Source organism: Amaranthus tricolor, chromosome 4, assembly GCF_026212465.1.
Source record: "Amaranthus tricolor cultivar Red isolate AtriRed21 chromosome 4, ASM2621246v1, whole genome shotgun sequence".
Classification (NCBI taxonomy): Eukaryota; Viridiplantae; Streptophyta; class Magnoliopsida; order Caryophyllales; family Amaranthaceae; genus Amaranthus; species Amaranthus tricolor.
In genome coordinates this window covers 14,603,302-14,625,801 of record NC_080050.1, presented here as the reverse complement: position 1 = coordinate 14,625,801, position 22,500 = coordinate 14,603,302, and the positions used below count along the sequence as shown (strand labels likewise).

General features: G+C 35.6%; 2 protein-coding genes across 4 annotated transcripts in view; one reads left to right on the top strand and one right to left on the bottom strand.

The window, feature by feature from the left end:
* Positions 1–8,975: 8,975 nt before the first annotated feature.
* Positions 8,976–22,500, bottom strand: part of LOC130811440 (protein MAIN-LIKE 1-like) — a 21,860-nt gene continuing 8,335 nt past the window's right edge. For both annotated transcript variants that reach the window (XM_057677766.1, XM_057677767.1), the window contains exons 2-4: positions 10,048–10,954; positions 9,873–9,960; positions 8,976–9,797 (exon numbers count right to left, since the gene is read on the bottom strand). In XM_057677766.1, coding sequence (XP_057533749.1) covers positions 10,248–10,949 — 702 coding nt within the window. In that variant the 5' untranslated portion in view covers positions 10,950–10,954 and the 3' untranslated portion in view covers positions 8,976–9,797; positions 9,873–9,960; positions 10,048–10,247. The remainder of the gene's footprint in view (positions 9,798–9,872; positions 9,961–10,047; positions 10,955–22,500) is intronic.
* LOC130811441 (ycf20-like protein) lies at positions 11,879–21,185 on the top strand. 2 transcript variants are annotated; one of them, XR_009041168.1, is made up of 5 exons: positions 11,879–12,222; positions 13,072–13,298; positions 18,782–19,174; positions 19,274–19,377; positions 19,878–21,178. XR_009041168.1 is itself a non-coding variant. In XM_057677768.1 (4 exons), exons 2-4 carry the CDS (start codon positions 13,099–13,101, stop codon positions 19,278–19,280), a joined length of 600 nt encoding a protein of 199 aa, XP_057533751.1. In that variant the 5' UTR covers positions 11,879–12,222; positions 13,072–13,098; the 3' UTR covers positions 19,281–21,185. The 2 variants fall into 2 exon arrangements, 1 of the variants encoding a protein (XP_057533751.1); XM_057677768.1 differs by having other exon boundaries at positions 19,274–21,185.

Genomic DNA, 22,500 nt, shown 5'->3' with positions numbered 1-22,500 from the left:
CACCAATAAAAGCAACTAACCAAAACCAATATTAACTTAGACATATTAGTGTATAGAAAATTACCTCCTTCAAATGTCCAATCCTTTAGACAAACAACAGCTTGGACAATATTTGGCTTCAAAGCACTTCGATAGCAATCAAGTACCCGTCCACCAATCCTAAAGGCAGATTCGGAAACCACGGTAGATATAGGAATGGCAAGAATATCTCTAGCCATTAAAGAAAGTACCGGATAACGAGATACATTTGTCTTTCAATGCGCAAGAATATCAAGATTAACTGAACGAGGCACTAGTTTCTCCTCAAAATACATCTCCAAATCAGATTTCATACTCACGGTACTATGCTCACTAGAGAAACTATCAAAGTCCTATAAAACAAGCATTTACATCAAATCTATAAAAGGTAAAGAAACAAACAAAAAACTTATATAATTATGGAAAAAAATCATAAACTTACGGTCATAAACTCATCGGTAGCATCTTCAATATTTTCAACATGTAAACTTCCATATTTTTGTCTTGGAGAAGTTGCAGATAGTTTAAGAGCATAAATATTATAAATTTATTGTATTTTCTCCCTCACCTTAGCCACTTATTCCTCATAATCAACACCATCTCAATAAACTTTTTTGAAGCTCCATTAAACAAATTGAAGCTTAAACCTAGGATCTAACACACCATAATAATGCTAAAATCACTCCAATATTTTCCAAATTTTTCATACATCTTACAAGCCATTTTCTTCATAAAACCATCCGTACTCTCCATCTCACTTTTTAAAAGCAATCTTACCCTCAACACATTAGGAAAGTATAAGTTAGCAGTAGGATATCTAGTCCCAGAAAAAGCAAGAGTAGCTTCATAAAAAACTTTAAAAAACTTGAAAATTTTTTCAATTTTAGCCCATTCTTCCGCAGTAGGACAATGAGTATAGTTTGCATCAACTTTCTGAAAATGAATTAAAGCTTTCTTGTAATACAATGCACTTTCAAGCATTAAATATGTGGAATTCCATCGTGTTATGACATCTTGTTTTAAACCCTTAGAGCTTTGAAGGCCTACATGCTCAATACAACTTAAGAAACGTTGTTTTCTAGCTTGTGATCCCTTACAATATTTCACACATTCTCTCACCTTAATCACAGCATCATCAATTTCTTTCAATCCATCTTGAACTACTAAGTTCATGATATGTGCACAACACCTCACATGGAAAAATTCTCCTGCACATAACAATTCAAGCTCCCCCTTAAGACAATCCGCAAACACATCATTTGAAGCCGCATTATCAAGAGTAATGCTAAAAATCTTTAGCAAAATACCCCATTCTTTCAACAAGGAACACACATGATCACTTAAATGAACTCCCGTATGAGGAGGAGGCATAAAACAAAAATTCAACAACTTCTTTTTTAAGACCCAATTATCATCAACATAATGTGCAGTTAAAGTGATATATCCATCTGAGGTTATTGAACTCCAACAATCAGAAGTAAGGCAAATTCTACTACTACTTGAACCTAACAAAAACTTCAAATTCTCCTTCTCCCTTTCATACATCTTAACTACATCAGACTTAGATGTATTACGTGAAATTGTTTTAGTCGTAGGATTCAAATAACTAAATAATCTTCTAATCCCTTCATATTCAACAAATTGGAAAGGGAGATCATGTCTTACAATTGCAAGAGCTAATAGTTCAAGAAAAATAGCAACATCAAATACAAGCAATTTATTTGCTAAACCAGCAGTGGAATTCTCCAATATCATTTGACCAACATCACGAAATGTCCTCATTTTACAATTTTTTACATGAAGAATTAAATTTCTTGTCCCCATTTTACTATCTGTCCTAAACGTTTTTTCACATTTTTTACATTTACATAACAAATTTCCATCTTCATCAGTTTCATCCACAAATTCAAAGTTCACCCACACACCAGATGTAAGTCTACGTTGTCGTTTAAAATTCTTGCCAGTTATATGAATTGTTTTGTTACCTTTGTTCTTAAGATCATTATTATTTTTTGTGTCACTACTTTTAACCTCCACCAGATCTTCTTCTGAGTCAACTTGAACATGTTTAGATTCAATAGTATCCATTACCTAACACAAACAGATTACCAGAACACAGTATTAACACAAACAGATTAACCTCCACCAGAAGAAATACAAAAAACACTTATGAATCCAAAAGATTATCAAAAGCAACATAACACAAACAGAACATATGAATCCGATGAAGCAACAAGCCCAGAACATATGAATCTTGCAAAACATAAAGAAAAATGGAGTAAACATTTACATAACACAAACAGAAAAATCAAAAAAATAAAAAAAAACGATAAAAATGAAACAGAAAAATGAAAAAAAAAAACAATGAACATTAGTTCCAGGCTTCCAACAAACACGAAGAAGGAACACAAACAGATTAACCTCCACCAGAAGAAATACAAAAAACATAAAGAAAAATGGAGTAAACTGTTTACACAAACAGAAAAATCAAAAAAATAAAAAAAAACGATAAAAATGAAACAGAAAAATGGAAAAAAAACAATGAACATCAGTTCCAGGCTTCCAGCAAACACGAAGAAGGAACACAAACAGATTAACCTCCACCAAAAGAAATACAAAGAACATGAAGAAAAATGGAGTAAACTGTTTACACAAACAGAAAAATCAAAAAAATAAAAAAAAAACGATAAAAATGAAACAGAAAAATGAAAAAAAAACAATGAACATCAGTTCCAGGCTTCCAGCTAACACGAAGAAGGAACACAAACAGATTAACCTCCACCAGGAGAAATACAAAAAACATAAAGAAAAATGGAGTAAACTGTTTACACAAACAGAAAAATCAAAAAAATCAAAAAAATCGATAAAAATGAAACAGAAAAATGAAAAAAAAAACAATGAACATCAGTTCCAGCAAACGCGAACACGAACACGAACCAAGAATTAAAAGAGAAAATCAGTTCCAGCAATGAACATCAAAATCAAACACAAAAAAATCGAACACAATCCAAATCTAAAAACAATAAAATCGATAAAAAAACAGAAAAATCGGACTTTTATGTGTTAATAATACTTACCTTGGTGCCGCAGAGAAGATGAAGGAGAACAGAAGAAGCTGCCGGAGAGAAGAGGAAGGAGAAGGTCTGAATCGCACAAAAGAGAGAAGAGGAAGTGACGAATGGAGGCGGAAATCGGGAAAATGGGAAATGTTTAGCAATTAGGGTTTACCGCTTTTAATCTTTGGTCTTTGGTCTTTGCCGCATTGATTTTCACTTTCAGTCAATGAGTTACTCTTTAGTCTTTATTTAAGAAAATCTGAAAATTTCAATGGGTTATTAAATGGGTTAATATGGGTCGACCTGACCTGATTGACCCATTTAATAAATGGGTTAAACAGGTTTTTTTCGGTTTTAAATATTCAACCTGAACCTAACCCATTTAATAAACAGATCAAGTCGGGTTGACCCATTTAATTAATTGGGTCAAAAATCTAAACCCAAACCCGCTAATTTCGGGTCGGTTTCAGATCAGGTTAGCAGGTCGGGTCAGCTTTTGCCAGCCTTACCCAAGCTAATGCTCTAAATTTTTTGAAAATGGCGAATCAAGACCCAATTAGTCGATTAAACTCTCCTTCGGCTAATAAAAGGTCCGTTTGGCCGAATGGACCCTGCAGAATGTGATTTGTTTTCTTCGCAGGCCTTATTTCGTCGGCTATTTTTAGGGTTTCTTTGCCTTATGTTTTAGGACTATAAATAGCCTTATTTCTGTATATAAACCCTATGCCTACTTTGAGAGTTCATTCCCTCAACTTAAAAACATCAACTCTTTATTTCTTTCATTTCAATTATGCCATAGTGTATATTTAACGCTTTCCTTTAAGGCTTTCCTTTACATTTCAAGTATTGTATTTGGATTCAAGTTTTCTTTCATTCAAGCATTTGGTTTATGTCAATTTTATTTCCCTTTACTGCTTTTATGTCATTCAATACCTTCATTTAATGCTTTCCTTGCTCTCATTGCACTTGGTAGAGTAGTTATTGCTTTTGGTTACATTTACTACTTTCGTTGTTCTTCAATATTACCATTTTTATCATTTATTGCTTTCTTTTATTGCTTCTTGTTGGTTTCTCTTAAGTTCTTTATGCTTTCAATCATGCTTTTGTTTATTACATTTGCCCTAGTTAGTTTTAGTATGAGTAAGTAGTTTTCTTAGGGGTTTGGTTTGGTGAAACCATTGGATTAGTCTTATTCTTCATGTGTTGAATTAGGGTTTGAGATTGTTGATGATTAGTTGATTGATATTCGATGTGAATCTTGTCCTGCCACTCTTTAGGAGATATAGGGCGATTATGGATTGTTCGTGTGATTTATAGAGTAACAAACTTCCTCTCATCATCTAGATTGTCTTAATCGATTGTTGTGTGATTTCCCTTGACCTAGCTTATCATGAGTTCATATCAACCTTCCTAGGGTGGATCTAATCCATCCCCGTTTGTCTTCCATTGCTTATTATCGCTTTTATTCTTGTTTTGTTATTATTGCTGGTAGTTTAGTTTAAACAACGTTTGACCCATATAACCTCTCCACATTAAGTCTAGAGTCTTGCAACTCTTGTCCTTGTGGTTCAATCCCCTTCTACTACTATACTATGTGTAGTGTCTAGGGTGTTTATAAATGTTGTTTGCGTAGCTTGGCCTTTAGTTAACAACGCTAAGAGCCAGTTATCATGGCTCTAGAAAGATCCACAGATGAATCATTGCAAATTATCTCAGTAGTTAAAAACATAAAAATAAATAAAATACATATAAATAAATAAAAATAACTAGGTAAAAACAAATTAAAAGAATGATATGTAAAAAGACAAAGGAAAAAACAAGAACACCAACTGGTAAGCGCAAGAGTATCAGTAGTCTAAGACATGAATAAGGCGCCTCCAACTACCTGTATCCCTAGTCAGGTCCTCAAAGAGGTGTAGGTCATGCAAGTCATTTTTTATTTGTTCTTCTCACGTTCTCCTAGTCCTTCCTCGACTTTTCTTACCCTCCACTATGATTCTTTTGATCCTCCTCACGGGAGTGTCAAAAGTTCTTTTTCTGTATGTGCCCAACCATCTTAACTATTTTCAAGCATTTTTGCAGAAATAGGGGCGACTCCTATTTTCTCTTTGAACCCAAGGTTCTTGATTCTATCCATCCTTGTGTTACTGCATATCCACCTTAACATATGCATTTCTATAACTTCTAATTTATGTTCAAAAGTCTTCTTTATGGCCAGCATTCTATCCCATACAACAAAGACGGCCTTATTCCAACGCGGTAAAATTTACCTATTAACCTATTTGGAAACTTCCTATCATATAGTACCCTGATGGCTACTCGCTACTTGAACTAACCCCCTTGTATTCAATGAGTGACATCTCCATCAATCTCATAATTATTTTAAATAATTGATCCCAAATATTTAAATTTGGTCGTATTTTCAGCAACTTCATCACCAATAGTCACCTTTGGCTCCCCTATCAGCGATGTCCCATTAAAGTAGCATCGCAAATATTTTGTCATCATACGACTTATGCACAACCCTTTACCTATTAAAACTGCCCTCCACTCTTCCAATTTAATATTAACTGCCTCCTTAGTTTCCGCTACCAACATGATATGATCAACAAATAACATGCACCAAAGTACAGTCTCCTAGATCGATTTAGAAATCTCTTCTACAATGAGCGTAAAAATGAAAGACTTAATGTCGATCCCTAATGTAGGCCTACTTAAACTGGGAAAGACTGTTATTTCCACCAATGTTTGAATGTTAGTTGATACTCTATCATACATATCCTATATAGCCTCAATGTACCTTTGTAAAATACATCTAGCCTTAAGGTTATCCCCCCCAAATGAAGCCTTGTGGAAGCTATCATACACTTTCTCCAAATCGATGAACACCATACGCAATCCTTCTTCTGCTTTCTATGTTTTTCCATCAATCTTCTCACAACATTGGTTCTTCCTAATCATTTTATCAACGTACCTTATAAAAACTTACATATATTAAACATATAGCAAATATCCGTAATATTTTAAAGGGATATTCTGCATGTTAGGCACGAACTATTGCAAAAGGTCCGTGATAGCAGTTCTTAAAGAAATTTCCACAAAATAGCACTTTACTATTGAACACTGAGCTATAGCAACATTATGAAAGAAAAACGTTTGTTTTTCCGTTATGTTTTGAAATTATCATTTTACCCTTTTGTAATTTCATTTAAACCCTTCCTCTTCCATTCATCCCATTCTTCCTCAACAAAGAGAGAAGGCATAATTAATGAATGTCTTTTTTTTCAAAAGACTAATTATTTTGTAATAAGATATTTATAATGCATACCTCTTCATATAAGTCATACATGTGATAAATGAAGCAAAATTAGAGAAAGAGAAAAACGTGCCTATCACATGAAACAGACTCGACATTTTTTAGGTCTCCTAGGCCTCCTAGAAAAGTTGGATCGGCTTAAACCTCTGTGCAAAACACTTTTCACCACAAAGCAAAACGAGTTGACTTTTGGCCTTTCTTAGAATAAAGACGACTTGGCTTAAATCTATGGACCCAAAAGCTCTCCCAATTCATTTATTTATTTGCATCCAAATTATTTCCCGAACAATCCCTCGTACAAACCCAAATGCCTATCAATGAACAATCCCTCGTACAGTTAACAACTAGGATCTTTGGCTAAAGCTATTATTGGGTTTAAATTAGCAAATTAGTAAGATTAGTCATTCCATCTCTACATCACAATCATACATGCTTTTCTTTGGCTCCACTGTTTTTCGTATTTAATGCCTTCTTGAGAGGAATATAATGGACTGTAGTAAATTGACTTATAGTAAATTAGCTATAGTAAATTAATGAGACATTCTACATGATAGGCATGAACTATTGCAAAATGCCAATGATAGGAATTCATAAAAAAATTCCCACAAAATAGCACTGTACTTTTGAACATTGAGCTATAGTAACATTATGAAGGAAAAGGATTTGTATTCTGTTATATTGTGAAATTATCATTTTACCCTTGTGTTATTTCATTTAAACCCTTCCTCTTCCATCCATCTTCTTCTTCCTCAACTAGGGGAAAGGATAGAAGAGCACCAATTTTGATGGCTTTATTTTCATATAAATAGGGGAAAGGAGAAAGATTAGAGATGTATGCATTGTGGTGAGTTGCAACTTGCAAAATGGAAATTTAAATCACTCAAACCAACATTGAATTCCATAAAGTGATTCTCGGCAGTATCTTCGTAACTTTGATTTGGATCGTCTAAAGGTAATTGAACAAAATCTTGTGCTATCCAAAGCTGTATTAACCTGGGCTTGTCAACAGGGGCGGAGCAAAGATTTTGAAGTCCCTAATTATTTTTGCAATGTATTTTAATGTGGCCTTATATTATATTAAAAGATAAATTTTTTCCATGTTAGAAAAAATAATTTAAAAGAAAATATATTGCAAACATTATATTACTTCAAATATAATGGGGATGACAACGATTTCCTCTCCTTGGTCATGAGAGAGCAACATTTTGGTGATTGCCATCATGTGAGAAAAATTTGCTACACTAAATGTCTTTTTCAATCATGATACTTTTATTATTTTGTTGTTGTGAAATTGGTGCTCTTTTGTCCTTTCCCCTAGTTGAGAAAGAAGAAGATGAATGGAAGAGGAAGGTTTAAATGAAATAATACAAGGGTAAAATGATAATTTCACAATATAACGGAAAAATAAACATTTTTTCTTCATAATGTTACTGTAGCTCAATGTTCAAAGGTAGAGTGATATTTTGTGGAAATTTTTTTAAGAATTGCTACCACTGATTTTTGCAATAGTTCGGGCCTACCATGTAGAATATCCCTATTTTAAAATTTATTTAATATATGTTGTCAAGGACTTAGAGATTTATCATGATTCCTTTCGTTCCTATGAGAATGCAGTCAACATATTTTGGGAGAAATTTAATAGAAAGAGTAATTGAGTTGGGGAATAAGACAAGTAACAAGTGGATATAAATGTGTTGTTAAGATGAAGAGGGATAATAATAAATTTGTGAATAAGAAAAAATGAAAGAAAGTGAGATTATTCCAAAAAAAGAAAAAGGGTATAAAGCCCTAGGACAAGTTAAAATGAGAAAAAAGGTACAAATTAAGAGGGATATGAGGAATATTTTAGATTACTTTGAATAAAAATTTAAGAGAAATTTCATGTGGTAATCCTAAAGTTTCAGCTTTTTCATGTGTTAGACACATTTTTATTAATCCCCGTGGTGACCTTGACATTCCAACTTTTCCACGTGGTAGACAAAAAGAAAGTTTTTTTTGTTAACTTTAGGCTATTTTTACCCAACATATTAACATTTTATTTTAAAAAACAAACGTCATAATCACCCTAATTAACCACATATTTTAAAATTCAGTCGAAATAAATACTTAATTTAACAAAAAACTTAACATTTCATCCATCCTATAAAAAAAGTTAAAAATTAAAGATCACCACATCATAAATTAACATTTTTGAAAAAGGAATCTTTTCCCATATTATGGCTAAAAAAAAATAATTCCCACTTTGCATTATGTGGGAAAGTATTTCCCACAATATCGTCCATGTGGAAATTTTTTTTTTAATTTTTAAGACAAAACCGCCACTTGAGATGGCGGTTTGCCTTAAGCACCAAACCGCCACATGAAGTGGCGGTTTGGTCAAGGCAAACCGCCATCTCAAGTGGCGGTTTGGTCCCTGGTAAACCGCCACTTCATGTGGTGGTTTGCTTGTGGCCTGAATTTTTTTTTCTTTCATTTTTAAAATAGTGAACGCAATATGCAATAAACTAGTTCAATACCATCTATTCCATAATAATCAATTACGAACCGGCTTGATTTGAAAAAATTAATTATGAAAATAATGCAAAGATATATTACAATTATGGAAAGTCATACAAGAAGTTCAAGTCATATAAGAATATACGAAGTTTGTTAAACTACAACCCCCGACCCCTTTTGTTTTGCGCACCAATGGATGATAATGGTGTGAACTCGTCAACCTCCGCAATGACATTAAGAGCAGGAGCTCGTCGTTGACTAGCACGCTGATATGTGATGATCCTTTGCGGAGGCGATGGATGTGGAGGAAGAGTGGTGATGGAAGTTGGGGGAACGAATGGCGACATAGTACCGGATGACGATGGCGATCTGGAAGACCGACCTCGAGTAGATGAACGCTGGCGACCTCATGTGGACCGAGAACTGGATCCTCCAGAAGAGCTACCTCTATGGGCTGAACTCCTTGGAGAAGGAGTGTGGAATGTGTCATCTACCACGCCAATGACGGGTGGAGTCGGTATGAGGTACTCATACCCCGCCTGATTCAATGCATCGGTCAATGATGCGTTGATGGAGCCTAGGATCTGAGAACATAACCGATACCCCACATCAACTTGCGATGTAGCGGCCCCTTGAATCGTGTCATTGCACTGTATGAGCACCGATCGGATGCGCTCAGCCTATATGTTATCATTATGTTGTTAAAAGACTGACATTAGTTGAGGTTGGGTGTCACAAGCATGCGGAATAACCTGCTCCAAACCGAATTGACGCATCACACGATATGGAAGATGTAGCTCGACAATGCCAAAGCAAATAAGTGGACAACGCGATCTCCAAATCTCGTGGCCCGATGTACATATGTGCGGTAGAGCGTCCATCTTAGCCGCTGTGTAAGGCTGCCATGTCATCTGTAATAGAAATCAATATGCTCAGTAATATATATAATTTATTAATAACTAATACAAATAGTAAATGTTAATAACCTGCTCGTCCCGTTGTCGATCAAGTGCGTCTCTGTAGTAGACGAGAGTATGTGGGGAGTGGGATCTCGAAAGATATACGCGAAGCCAGCTGCAAACAAATGAACATTGTTTAACATTTTGACGTATCATAAAAAAGTGCAATTATGAATTTGATTAGTGAGTTGAGTGTTTCTACCTTACTGCTAAAGGATCCATCCCGCGCCGATGTTGTGACCCTAACACCGGTTCAAAATCATCCGCGTCGTCTTCCTGATCATGTTGTCCATCGGGTCGAATTGTCCGAATAATTGGTCTCCCTATATGAATGTGCTCCCATGACCATATCTGTAACAACATCAAGCAGCCACCAATGTCCTTGGCACCCTTACGAGATGCTCAACATAAGTTACGATACAGATACACTAGGGTAGCACTTCCCCAACTGTACTCATCTATGCGATCCAAGTCTCCCAGTAGAGGGAGATAGATCAACTGTACCGAGTCGCCGCTCTTGTCTGGAAACAAGATGCATCCAAACAGGTACAAGATGTAAGCTCGCGCATGTCTATCAACCGTCATATCATTCGCGTCATCCTCCAGCGCGCTAAAATGCTCTCGGAGCCAAGTCAGCTTCAATGACGATCCAACGATGATCTTTGGCTGTGTGGGGTCTTGGGGGATTTCAGGCCAAACCCCTAGTAGCTCATGAACTAATGCTGCCCAATTTCCCTCTCCATGGCCTATCACTGCTTGACCTTCGATGGGCAGTCCCATTATAACTGCCACATCTTGCAATGTGATCGTTGCCTCGCCAACTGTGAGGTGGAAGGTATGAGTCTCCGGCCTCCACCTCTCCACCAATGCAGTGATAAGAGCTCGATCGAGCTCTAAGCCCCCACCCAACAACCTATGAATGTATCTGAAACCACCTAGTTCGATTACCTCTAATACCCTGTCATCCACCTCCCACTGTAATGTACTCGCCTGGTAGTGTTGACGAGTAACTAATTGAGCAGTAGAGCCCTCCCACGCAGCTACGCTCCTGTGTGTCGCCTGAAGCGTAAGCACTGATGGATCAACTGGGCCCGGCATCGCCATGATCGCTGTTACATACATAAGTGTTATAATAATCATGAAAATATCATGACTTCCCTCGTATTATCCAAATTTGCAACCAATTCAACATGTTTTTCAACGGGATAATGATCTTTCATGTGATTTCCCCACCAATTTGCTACCAATTTGCAACCAATATCATGACTTCCTCACCCCAATACACTATAACGGAAAGTGTAAATTTGAATACAAGAATTTGTGATACTAAGGTATTAGAACACTTATTATAAGGTTCATTTCAAATATAAAAGCTAAAAATATCAAACACTTTACATGCATACAAAACAAATCCTAAAATTCAACTACAAATGTGTAAAATGTAAGCTTAAATGATGAAAACAATAAAATGTAACAAATAATTAACGTTTTTATAACTTCAATACAAAACAATAATGAACAAAAAAACAATTTGCATATTGAAAATAATTAGGATTTTATTCATACCTTAAATGAGGATGAAAATGAACTAGTACACAAGGAGAAGAAGGGAATGTAGTTGATTAGTTTAGTTGAATAAGAGGAATTATAAATTTGAAGTAAATGAGAGTGAAGAAATTTTTTTTAGGGTTATACCAGCAGCAAGAAGGAAGAAGAGCAAAATGAAATGCAGTGAAGAAATGTCGAAGCTGCTGTTTTATGCTGCTACAAAACCGCCACTTCAAGTGGCGATTTACTATTTAAAAAAAAATCCACAAAACGCCATTTCAACTAGCGGTTTAGTTCAGATCCCTAAACAAAACCGCCATTTCATTTAGCGGTTATATTAAAAAAAAAGAAAAAATTTCTCACACCTATCCTACGTGGATGGTAATGTGGGAAATAATTTCCCATTTCAAGCAAAGTGGGAATTAATTGTTTAATTTGCAATATTCTAGGAGTAGATTCTTGAAAAAGCTAAAAATTAAGGATCAGGACAAAAAATTTCCCAAAATTATTACAACCCCCAACAAAGCATCGATTGCGTAGGCTTCCAACGTCGTTCATACTCTTTCCCTTGTCATCAACAGTGTCTGGTAGACTTCATCTTCGACTCAAATCTCTCTCCTCCAATAATCCATGAGTATGTAACAGCCGTTTAATCAAATCACTCAATCTCCAGTTTAATTTTCTTGCTATATTTTCCTCCAAATAACATTACTATTGCTGAAAATTAAGAAGGATAAGAAAATGTGTTGATATCATATCAATGATAAAGATTGAAAATTGCTTCTTGCATTCCTTTACTGAGTCGGGACTTCTGATTGATTTTTGATCGGTAAGCACCTATTTTTCTATAATTTGTTTAGTCTATCTGCATTATTATGCTGTTCTTGCTTGTGAGATTTTGCTTAGAGATGGAAATGGGACTACTATTTTTAAAAGATGATCAATGTTTCATTTTTGGTTACTTCTACTACCTAAATAATTTGTTCTTTTTGGTTCTATTTCAATACTCGGTTACTCTCATTTTAATGGTTGAAATGTTGTTTGTTTATACCAATAAATTAACAATTGAATCCCTAATGTAAGGAGAATTTGTAAACATCAATTTACACTTGCGCAAATTCATATATATGGTTTGCAAAACCAGTAAATAGGAGATGGAAATACGAATGTGGATAATTTTTATAGATGATAAAGTTTGAGTCGTTGATTAAGTTGTGCATGCTTTGTTCATTTGTGTTAGATTTTTAAACAATTGTCGAGAATTTTTTTGCTCGATGAATTGTTATTTAATCCTGTAACTGATAATTGAGTCCCTCAATTTGGGGCATGTTCGGCATAGCGGTTTAAGTAAAAGTTAGTGGTTTAATGAGCCGAAACATTATAGTTTTCTTAACAAATTATTTTGGAATTGCTGAACATTATTAATTTTTATTAGACTACCAAATATATCTAACAAGTACATTTGTACTTACAGCTAACTCACAACTACTTTGCCTCAAATATGCCCTTGATAGCTCAACTTTTAATCAGGCCACCTCACTGTATATGAATGTTATTTGAAAATTTTGATGAAATTAGAATGCTATAATGATGAGTGATGATGAACAGCTTGGGAGCTTTAAAATTTGTCTAGGATTTACTCTACAAACACTGATAAGTTTGTGAATGTACATTGTAGAGTTGATGTTGAGCTTTACTAGTCTCTATGATACTGGGATTTGGAACAAGATTCCATCAATGTCCAAGGAATGTGATATCTTCGTCCACAAGGACTTCGAATTCTAGGTTTTCAATAAAAAGTGTTATTGCTTCACTTCAGAAAATGGGGTTTTCTCATGGCGATGTGTATTATGTTGGGCTTTCTTTCATTCAAGTTAAAGAGCACAATGTGACTGATGGTTGCAAGTAAGTTATCATTAATTTCACTGTTACTTCTGATTTGTATAAAGTCACCCTATGGGATGAAATATGATACCTTTGCGGCTTTGCTTTTTTTTTTTTTTTTTTTTTTTTTTTTTTTTTTTTCTTTTTGGTTATATTGGAGCTTTTTGGCATAATGTTAGATAATATTATAATATGCAAGCAAAGGTAACTTCAGTTTTTTTTTACTTGATTGAAACAACACAGTAGCTTTAAATAGCCAAAGATACCTCTTCAGTTGTTCTTGATTAAACAACATAGTAAATTTAAAGAGCCAAAGATAAACAAAACAAAGTAACCTAAACATAAGGAATTACAACCCTATGTTGTCAACTACTAACTACTATTATGCTACCACCTTTGACATCTTGATTGACTTCCTAAATTACAACTATCAGTACTTTGAATTAATTAGTTAACACTCTTCCTTGATTCAAAGTTACCAACTCCTAAACAAGATACAAAGAAATCATGCATAGCTTGTGCAAGGGACTTTGTATGAATATCTGTTGTGTTAATTTGTACTACAATACCTCTGTATAATCTTCTCATCAGCTACTAAATTACGAAGGAAGTGATATTTTACATCTATATGTTTTGTTCGACCATAAAATGCAAGATTTTTTGCCATTTTAATTGCTGACCTATTGTCACAGTGGATGATTGTTACTTGCTCTTGCTTAAATAAGAAAATCTCCAAGCTATTTTCAGAGACACAGTGCTTTCTTGTTGCTGAAGTTGCTACATAATCAACTTCAGAGGATGATAAAGTTTGTATCTCTTACTTTTTTGAACTCCATGTTACAACCCCAGAACCAAGGCTAAAAATCTGACCAGAGGTACTCTTACGATCATCTATACATCCTGTCCAATCATTATCACTAAACTCAACCCGCTTATAGTCAGGTGCTTTCGTATACCATATCCCATACTTCACTATTCAAGCTATATAGCAAAGTATTCGCTCGCTTTACTGAACCAAGGTGTTGCTTTGTCGGGTTATGCATATACCTTGACACAACACTTACGAGGATTGCAATATCCGGCCTAGTATGTGTAAGATAGTTCAAGCCTCCTACAATACTCCTTGCCATAAACATGTTCGGTGTCATTGTGATGTTGGAGCTTTTCATTTATATTCATGAGTTGTAGAAACTTCACAGTTAGTCATGTGAATTTTTTTTTAGACATTCACTAGCAAACTTATCTTGACTCAAGAACACATCTTCGTTCCCCTGTATCACCACTAAACCCAAGAAATACTTCAACAAATCCAAATTAGTCATTTCAAATCGTCTTATCATACTAGACTTAAAATCATCAGTTATGGATTGAGATGATCCCATGTAGATCATATCATCAACATTGAGACAAACCACAAGAAAATTATTACTTGTTCATATAGAAGTTGGCTCATTTTCCCTTTTTAGAACATGTTACAGTGAAAAGAATGATCAATTTGTAATAAGCACGAGGTGCTTGCTTCAACCCATAAAGAGTTTTCTTGAGCTAAAAAGCCTTAACTTCATTCTCGTGTGAAACAAAAACCTCGGGTTGAGTAACATAAACCTCTTCTTTTAAGTCTCCATTTAAAAATGCGAAGTTCACATCAATTTGAAATATAGGCATTTGGAACTCAGCTGCTGTTGTAAGGAATAAACTTACTGTTTCAAATCTAGCAACCAAAGAGAAAGTCTCTTTGAAGTCAACTCCTTGCCGTTGAGAATAACTTGGCCACGAGTCGAGCCTTTTTCTTCTGGATGCTCCAATCAACATTATATGTGGTGTGGAAAACCCACTTCAACCCAATAATATTTTTTTAATCTAAGGCACAAACTAACTCCCATGTTGAGTTTCTTTCAATGGCATGTATCTCTTCCATCATAGCCCCCTGCCACCTAACTTGTTCTGCCGCCTCTTCATAATTTGCTAGATCAAATGCAATCAATGCAAACGAAAAAGTGTCAGCATATTTAGGATTTGGTTTCTTGGTTCTTTTTATCTTCATTGTGGCATGAATGGAGACTCCTTAAGAACTTCTTCTGGTGAAGGTGATGATAATTATAAACCAGAAGCGTTGTTGGTGGTGGTGCCATCATGTGATGAAGCAACATGTTCTAAGATTGTTGTTGATGAACTTGCAGGGACAAAATTTACAGAAACTTGTGCTTTTGTGCTAGCGCCTTGCTCATTTCTCCGCTTCTGTTAATAATCACTTTGCCACTGATTGGGCTATACAAGCAATATGCTTTGGATTGATGACTATAATCGGCAAAAGTGAATTTTTTTTCAGTTTCTTTTTAATCAAACTTTGAAGGAGAATTAACCAAAGCATATGCTCTACAACCAAAGACTCTTAAGTGGCTTACTATAGGCTTCTTACTATTCCATGCTTCAAGAGGTGTTCAGTTTAGCATGGCCTTTGGCGGCGATATGTTCAAGAGGTTGACATGTGTTCCCTAAAAGTAAGCGGTCTTCCCTTTTGCTTTCAGTGGATTGCGCTCCATTTCGACCACTGTTATGTTCGTCCGATCAACGCCACCTTTTTGATCTGGAGGGTAGGGTGTTGTGAGATCCCTACGAATTCCCTTTTCTACAAAAAAGGTGATAAATTCACTGGCAAAAGATTCACGGCCTCTATCAATGCAAAATACTTTCATCTTTTTGCCACTTTGATTCTCGACAAATGCCTTGAATTATTTCAAAAACATGAAAGGTTTCTGATTAGTATTTTAAGAAATACACCCAATTAAAATGACTAATCATTTGTGAAACTTCCACCAAGTGATTCAAAGTTCATTGGCCACCACACAATTTAGCATGCACAAGTTCAAGACAATTTGTAGCCCTCCAAATTTCATTGGCCCACAGTATCCGAATTTTCTCCATTATCACCTGTAGGCTTTTGACGCAATTTCCTAGTATGAAGTGTTGCCTTCACTTGTTCTAGAGTTAATGAATCTATACCCAACACAAAGGACTAAACAAAATTTTCATAAGTTGACGGTAAAGAAACAAGTAGAATCAAAGCAACATCCTGATCATTTATCCTAACATTTAAGTTACACAGGCTTAACAAAATAGAGTTAATTTTTAATAGATGTTATCTTAATGGACCCGAGAGGCTAAATAACCGTTGTTTCAGAAGTATTTTCTTGGTTAAAGATTTTGATATATATGACTTCAATTTCAACCATAACTTTGTGGTTGTAACCTGATCAACAAACTCCGTGATGATATGATCATCAAGAGTAAGCCAATTGGTAGAGCGTGCCTTTTTCTACATCGTCTCCAATTGTCCCTCAGTCAATCCCAAAGTAGAAGTCGCACTTTTAGGGGATGCCAAGTTTCCTGCTACTTTAGCAAAGCATTTATCTTTATATGTGTAGTCTAGAACTGTTCTTGCCAATAAATATCTCAATTCTAGTTGTTGAATCTTTAACCATTTTTTCCTTAAAAAACATAACAATGTCGAAACATGTGCTCTTGATGCCAATTCTTGTGCGGACAACATAATCGTTCACCCAAAATTTAGCGTTTCACTATTAATGTGATGGTTACATCCACCAAACACCAAGAAGAAACTTTTGCTATGTAAGGAGAACAGATTCAAGGTGACTAAGAAGTTCTGCTCACTAAAACTCTTAATTTATGACTCTCTAGATTTAATCCTCTCCTCTTGACCCTAAACCTAAGTATTGGAGGTGTTTATAAAGTAAACCACCTTTACAAAGAATAATTAGGGTTTAGAAAACAAATCGAAGCGACCGTTGAAACAAGTTCCCACAGCCAAACTTTGGGAAGTCTTGACTCAAACTAAGCACAAGTCTCGCCTGATACTAAAACACGACAAGCCACTGCCTTCCTCAAATGTTAAGCTTTGTTTGAATTTAAGATTGTCTCACCTGAGACTATATAATCTCAATTGAGATTAACCGAGTCTCGCCCAAGACTCTATGACCCAAAACTTCCGTAGGCACTAAGTTTCGATTGAGATTAATATCGGTGATGTGTAAACAAGATGAGAAACCTTGTTACAAAATGATAAATTAAAGGGGTCACACGTTTTTTTGGTATATTTTTTTGTATGATCAGATTAGTTAGGGGAACTCTCACCCTAAGCTAAAGGTATAGCAAAGAGGAACTCTCACTCTTATGTGTTGTTATAATATGAATTTCATGTCGTTTAAACTTTTATGTATTAAATATGTTTTAAAATTGATTTAGGAGCGTTTTAGCAAAATTGTGTGCCTCGCATGCCAAAATCACGCGCCTTCGTTTTGCGCCTCGGAAAAAGGACTTTTTGCGCCTCATGCCTCCTAAACTTAAGGTATTGGTCAAAGTTTTGATCTAGTCCGAGTCAAGTTTCAAGTCGGGTCGAAATTTGACGATTCTAAGTAGAAGTATTTTAGCTTACATAGAATATACTTTAGTTTTCCTTTGCATTATAGAAGTATAGCACTATATATTAATCGTTAGTTATGATAGAAGTAAATAAATTAATAAACTCATTGGACCATTGTGCACAAACGTGGTAACGGTTGCGATTACGGTAACAAAATGATGATGCGGTAACAAAATTAATGTAGTTATCGTAACACCAAAACTCAGTCAAAAATATGAGGTATCTGTTGATACGACCCAAAACACGATTTTTTTACACCTTTACAACACGGGAAGTATTGGTTCATTTATTTAAAACCTTTTACAATGCAGCCGACGCAATGTGACGCGACCTTGTTTTTGCACTGTGTGTTTGATAATCTAGTGTAAAAATGCGGTAATGGTCGCGATCGTGGTAACAGAATGGTGATGCAGCAACGAGAGTGATGTGGTTATCGTAACGCCTAAATATCGGTCGAATCATAAGATATCCCTTGATACAGTCCAAAATGCGTTTTTTACACCTTTACAATGCGAGAAATAGCGATTTGTTTGTTTTGAAAACCTTTACCATGCAGCCGATGCGATGTGACCTTGTTTTTACTCTATGATTGGATGTCAATTGTTTCCAACTATTTTCCTATTTTTCCTGGTAACGTATTCCCATTTTCAAAGAAATTGTGAAGAGCTATTGTAGTAGTCAATAAGGACTGTATAAGCTCTTCAGGCGATTGATGAATAATACTTTGGGGATGGAGAGGTATTTAATGAATTGGGATATCGAAAATGAGTGTCTAATGGTATATTTAGCTTATATATTTGTTTGACCCCTTTTTATATGTCATATTGTAGACAGGCAAACTCCTCTATGCTTTTTGAGTGCTTCTTGTTTTATATTTTTGAGAGCTGTTTGCAATCACTAGGCATACTCTAAGAGATGCAGGAGTAGCTAAAAGATCCGACGAGTCAATTTTAAGCTAAAGTACCTGCTGAATTTCGAGTTGTCGATAGCAGTCCAAAAACTTGAGCATTGTTAAGTTATCGCTGCCATTGTGTTTTACCTGATGAAAGAACTTTCTTTGTAGGAAAATGGACTGGTCATTAAGGAGCAGTGCAGATGGTGCAGGATTTGACCGTCCAACTGGCAGTGGTGACGGAAGAACTCGATTGCTGAAAGCAATACGAACTTTCCAGCTCGGGTTAACTGCTAGGTTTCGAGCTTTACGGAAGGATCTTCCTAAAAAGTTTCTTTTTTTCTTGGTTGGATTTTATTGTGCTACTGCTTTTGCTACGGTGATTGGCCAAACAGGCGACTGGGACATTCTGTCTGCTGGTGTGGCTGTGGCTGTGGTGGAAGCTATTGGGGCTCTTATGTACAAATCTTCAGTACCTCTGCTTGATAGGAGCAAAAACATCATTATTTTGTTCAATTACTGGAAAGCTGGACTTGTGTTGGGTCTTTTCCTGGATTCATTTAAGTATGGAATCAGTTGAGATTATTTGGTTGCTCTGTGTTTTGTTTGATTGCACATTTCATATTTAACTATTTTTTTCGTTTTACTTTTTCTTTTTTCCAGGTATTAATTTATTAAGTTACAGTTTTTGGAAGGAAGCTTGCATGATAATAACACTGAGGCAGTTTAAGCATACCTGGCATGATGTACATTAGATTGACCAAACGGTAAAGCCTCTTCAAACTTCTATTGACTGATGATGTTGCAATAAATAACTAGGATATGATGTTAAAACTTCAGTAACTAGAGGTACTATTGCAAGATATACTATAACGTGATCTCATCCGTGATTAGATTTTGGTGTGTAGTTTGCCATGTACTGAACTGCATTTGTACATGTGTTTTGTTGATCGAGTTACTTGTTCTAAAGACGATAAGAGTAGTTACATTAAGTTGTTTGATATGGTGCTTACACTTGGCATATTGCCGGACATGGATACGTGTCCAACTGTCAAAGTGTTGGATTCTTATCTTATTTTGGGTCTTAAATGAAGTGTTAAGCTTCCATACGTAGCTGTGGACAATCTGACATTGGTACTTCTAGTTAAAATATTTGTCCTAGTAAGTAGTAACTAACTTTTAACATAATTTACATGATAGATCAGTGAAGGTTTCCTTGTGGTCTGATGGCTCGATTCACTGTTTTTAATGGCTTTGTTTTGGGCAGATTCATTTGAGGAAAGAGCAATGCTTAAAGCAGGATATAGAGTTTACAAAACAATTGTACAGAACGTCTTTGTTCGTGAAAACGTTTTAGTTACGGAAGGTGCTCAACTTAGGAGACGTATATGATATGCATGCAAATCTTGTGGACAACTCATGTACTGAAGTTCTGAATGTTAGTTATGCTTTCATGTCTGTAGACAAAGCCAACCCTACGGGTAGGCAAGGGGTGCCCATGTCTAGGGCCTACACCAATAAGGGGCCCATAAATAAAATAATCAGATTTCATGCCTAGGCCTTCACTCTCTACCCCACTGATTTCAATTTCTGAAGACCTAGACCTCACCCCAACTGTACCAATTTCCCAAAAAATAACCATATCAAGAATAACGCTTAATCTTCCTCTTTCCAAAAAAAAAAAAAACCTTCCTTTTACAGAAAATAGATTTATTTCCATTTTGATAAAATAGTGGATTGTGGACTTTGATAAAATAGTGGTTCTGGAATTAGGACATTTGAAAATACTTCACATATGAGATAAGATCCCAATTTGATAAAATATTGGGTTGTGGACTTGCATATATATTGGGTGAGCTAATCTTTCTACTACCATATGGTTTTGAGAAATTATAGACCTCATCAAGTGTATGTGCAAGTCAAAGCTCTTGATCCATGGGTTTGTGGGCTCGAGCCCATGGGTGTTCCGTGTCCACACGAGTGCACCACAGTGGGATTATATAATACATTGTCATGGCCTTATATGAAGATAATAAGAATGCGGAAAATAATGTGTTTTGCTAGTGAATGCTGATTTTGTATTAAGTTTAACTAAGTATTACACCATGTATATATACTGAAATGAAAGCTGAATATGGCAAACTATTATTTACAGAATAATAACATTCCCTAAATATTAGGAAATATTCTTATTTCCTACATTCCCCCCAAATTAGGTCGTATGGTTCACCGAGACCTAACTTGCATATTGCATTATCAAATGCTTCAGATGCTATGGCCTTTGTGAGGATATTTACCAACTGATCGTTTGAGCGAACAAAAGGAAGGCTAATAAATTTCTTCTCGAGTTTTTCCTTTATGAAATGACGATCAATCTCAACATGTTTGGTTCGATCATGCTTATCTGGATTCTCAGGTTTGCTGAATGCTGCTTTGTTATCACAATAAAGGTTGGATGCCCCCTTTAGTGGGGAAGTAGTTCCCTTATTACCCTTGGCAGTTCCTCGAAATTCAGATTTAGCATTTGAGAGAACTACAACTTTTTTCTTCTTGCTTTTTCAAGTGACAAGAATACCCCCTACTAGAGTAAAGTATCCAGAAGTAGACTTTCTATCATCTCTATCTCCTGCCCAATCTGCATCCGTATAGGCTAGAAGATCTAGATTATTATTTTTTCGAATAGAAGTCCTATACTACTAGTACCGTTTAAATACTTTAGAATTCTCATCATGACTGTCATATGTTGTATCTAAGGCATATGCATGAATCTGCTTACTACACCCACAACATACGCAATAATGACTGGTCTTGTATGTGAGAGGTGTATGAGTTTCCCCACTATTCTTCGACATCAATCAATGTTTGCTGGTTTTGCCCTTTCAATCATCTGGAGCTGATGATTAGCTATGATAGGAGTTTCAGTTGGTTTACAGTCACGCATGCAAGTCTCTGTCAAAAGATTAAGAATATACTCCTCTGACTACTAAAGATTCCCTTTATTTTTTTGATCTCAGAAGATGCCAAGGGAATACTTAAGTTTGCCCAAATCTTTCATATCAAACTCTAGGGATAGTTTCTTCTTCAAATCACAAATCTCCTCTGCATCATTCCAGTGAACACCATATCATCAACATAGATAATCAAGCATGCGATTCGATCCCTTCTCTTCTTGAGAAATAGAGTGTGGTTGGAGTTACTTTGCTCAGAGCCAAACTTCTTCATAGCTGTAGTAAACCTTCCAAACCATACTTAGAGATTGTGTCAGCCCGTATAGAGCTTTTTTCTGAGCCTGCATCCTTCTCCTAGAATGTACTCTTTTGAGAAGCGAGGAGGTGCTTTCATATAAACATCTTCCTCGATTTCACCATGTAGAAAGGAAATTTTCACCTCAAATTGATGAAGAGGCGAATCTTTAGTTGCAGCAACTGAGAACAGAACATGGATTGCATCAATCTTGGCCATTGCAGAGAAAGTTTCAGAGTAGTCTACTCCATAAGTCTGTGTGTAGCCTTTGGCCACAAGTCGAGCTTTGTAGCGTTCAATGGAACCATCTGCATAATACTTGATTGTGAATACCCATCTACACCCCACAGTTTTCTTTCCTTTTGGAAGTTGACACTTCCCCCATGTTTTATTTCTTGAGGGCAGATATTTCTTCCTCCATTATCTTTTTTCACTTTGAATCATGAAGAGCTTCTTTAACATTTTTAGGCACATCATTAGAGTAAAGAGCAATACTGAAAGTCATAGTTGAATGTGAGAGATTTTCATGACTCTCTTTGCTAACTGGATATCTCGATCTCTGTGCCTCAAATTCGGGATCATATCTCGATCGCTCTATTCTCTCTTCTCGAGAATCCATACATCCCTTATCAGTGTATTGGAATCAG

Bases quoted from the DNA above. Each gene is read 5' to 3' on its own strand.
- LOC130811441 (XM_057677768.1), top strand. From the start codon at position 13,099: ATGATACTGGGATTTGGAACAAGATTCCATCAATGTCCAAGGAATGTG. The intron at 13,299-18,781 runs GTAAGTTATCAT...CTTTCTTTGTAG, and splicing joins AATGTGACTGATGGTTGCAA to GAAAATGGACTGGTCATTAA.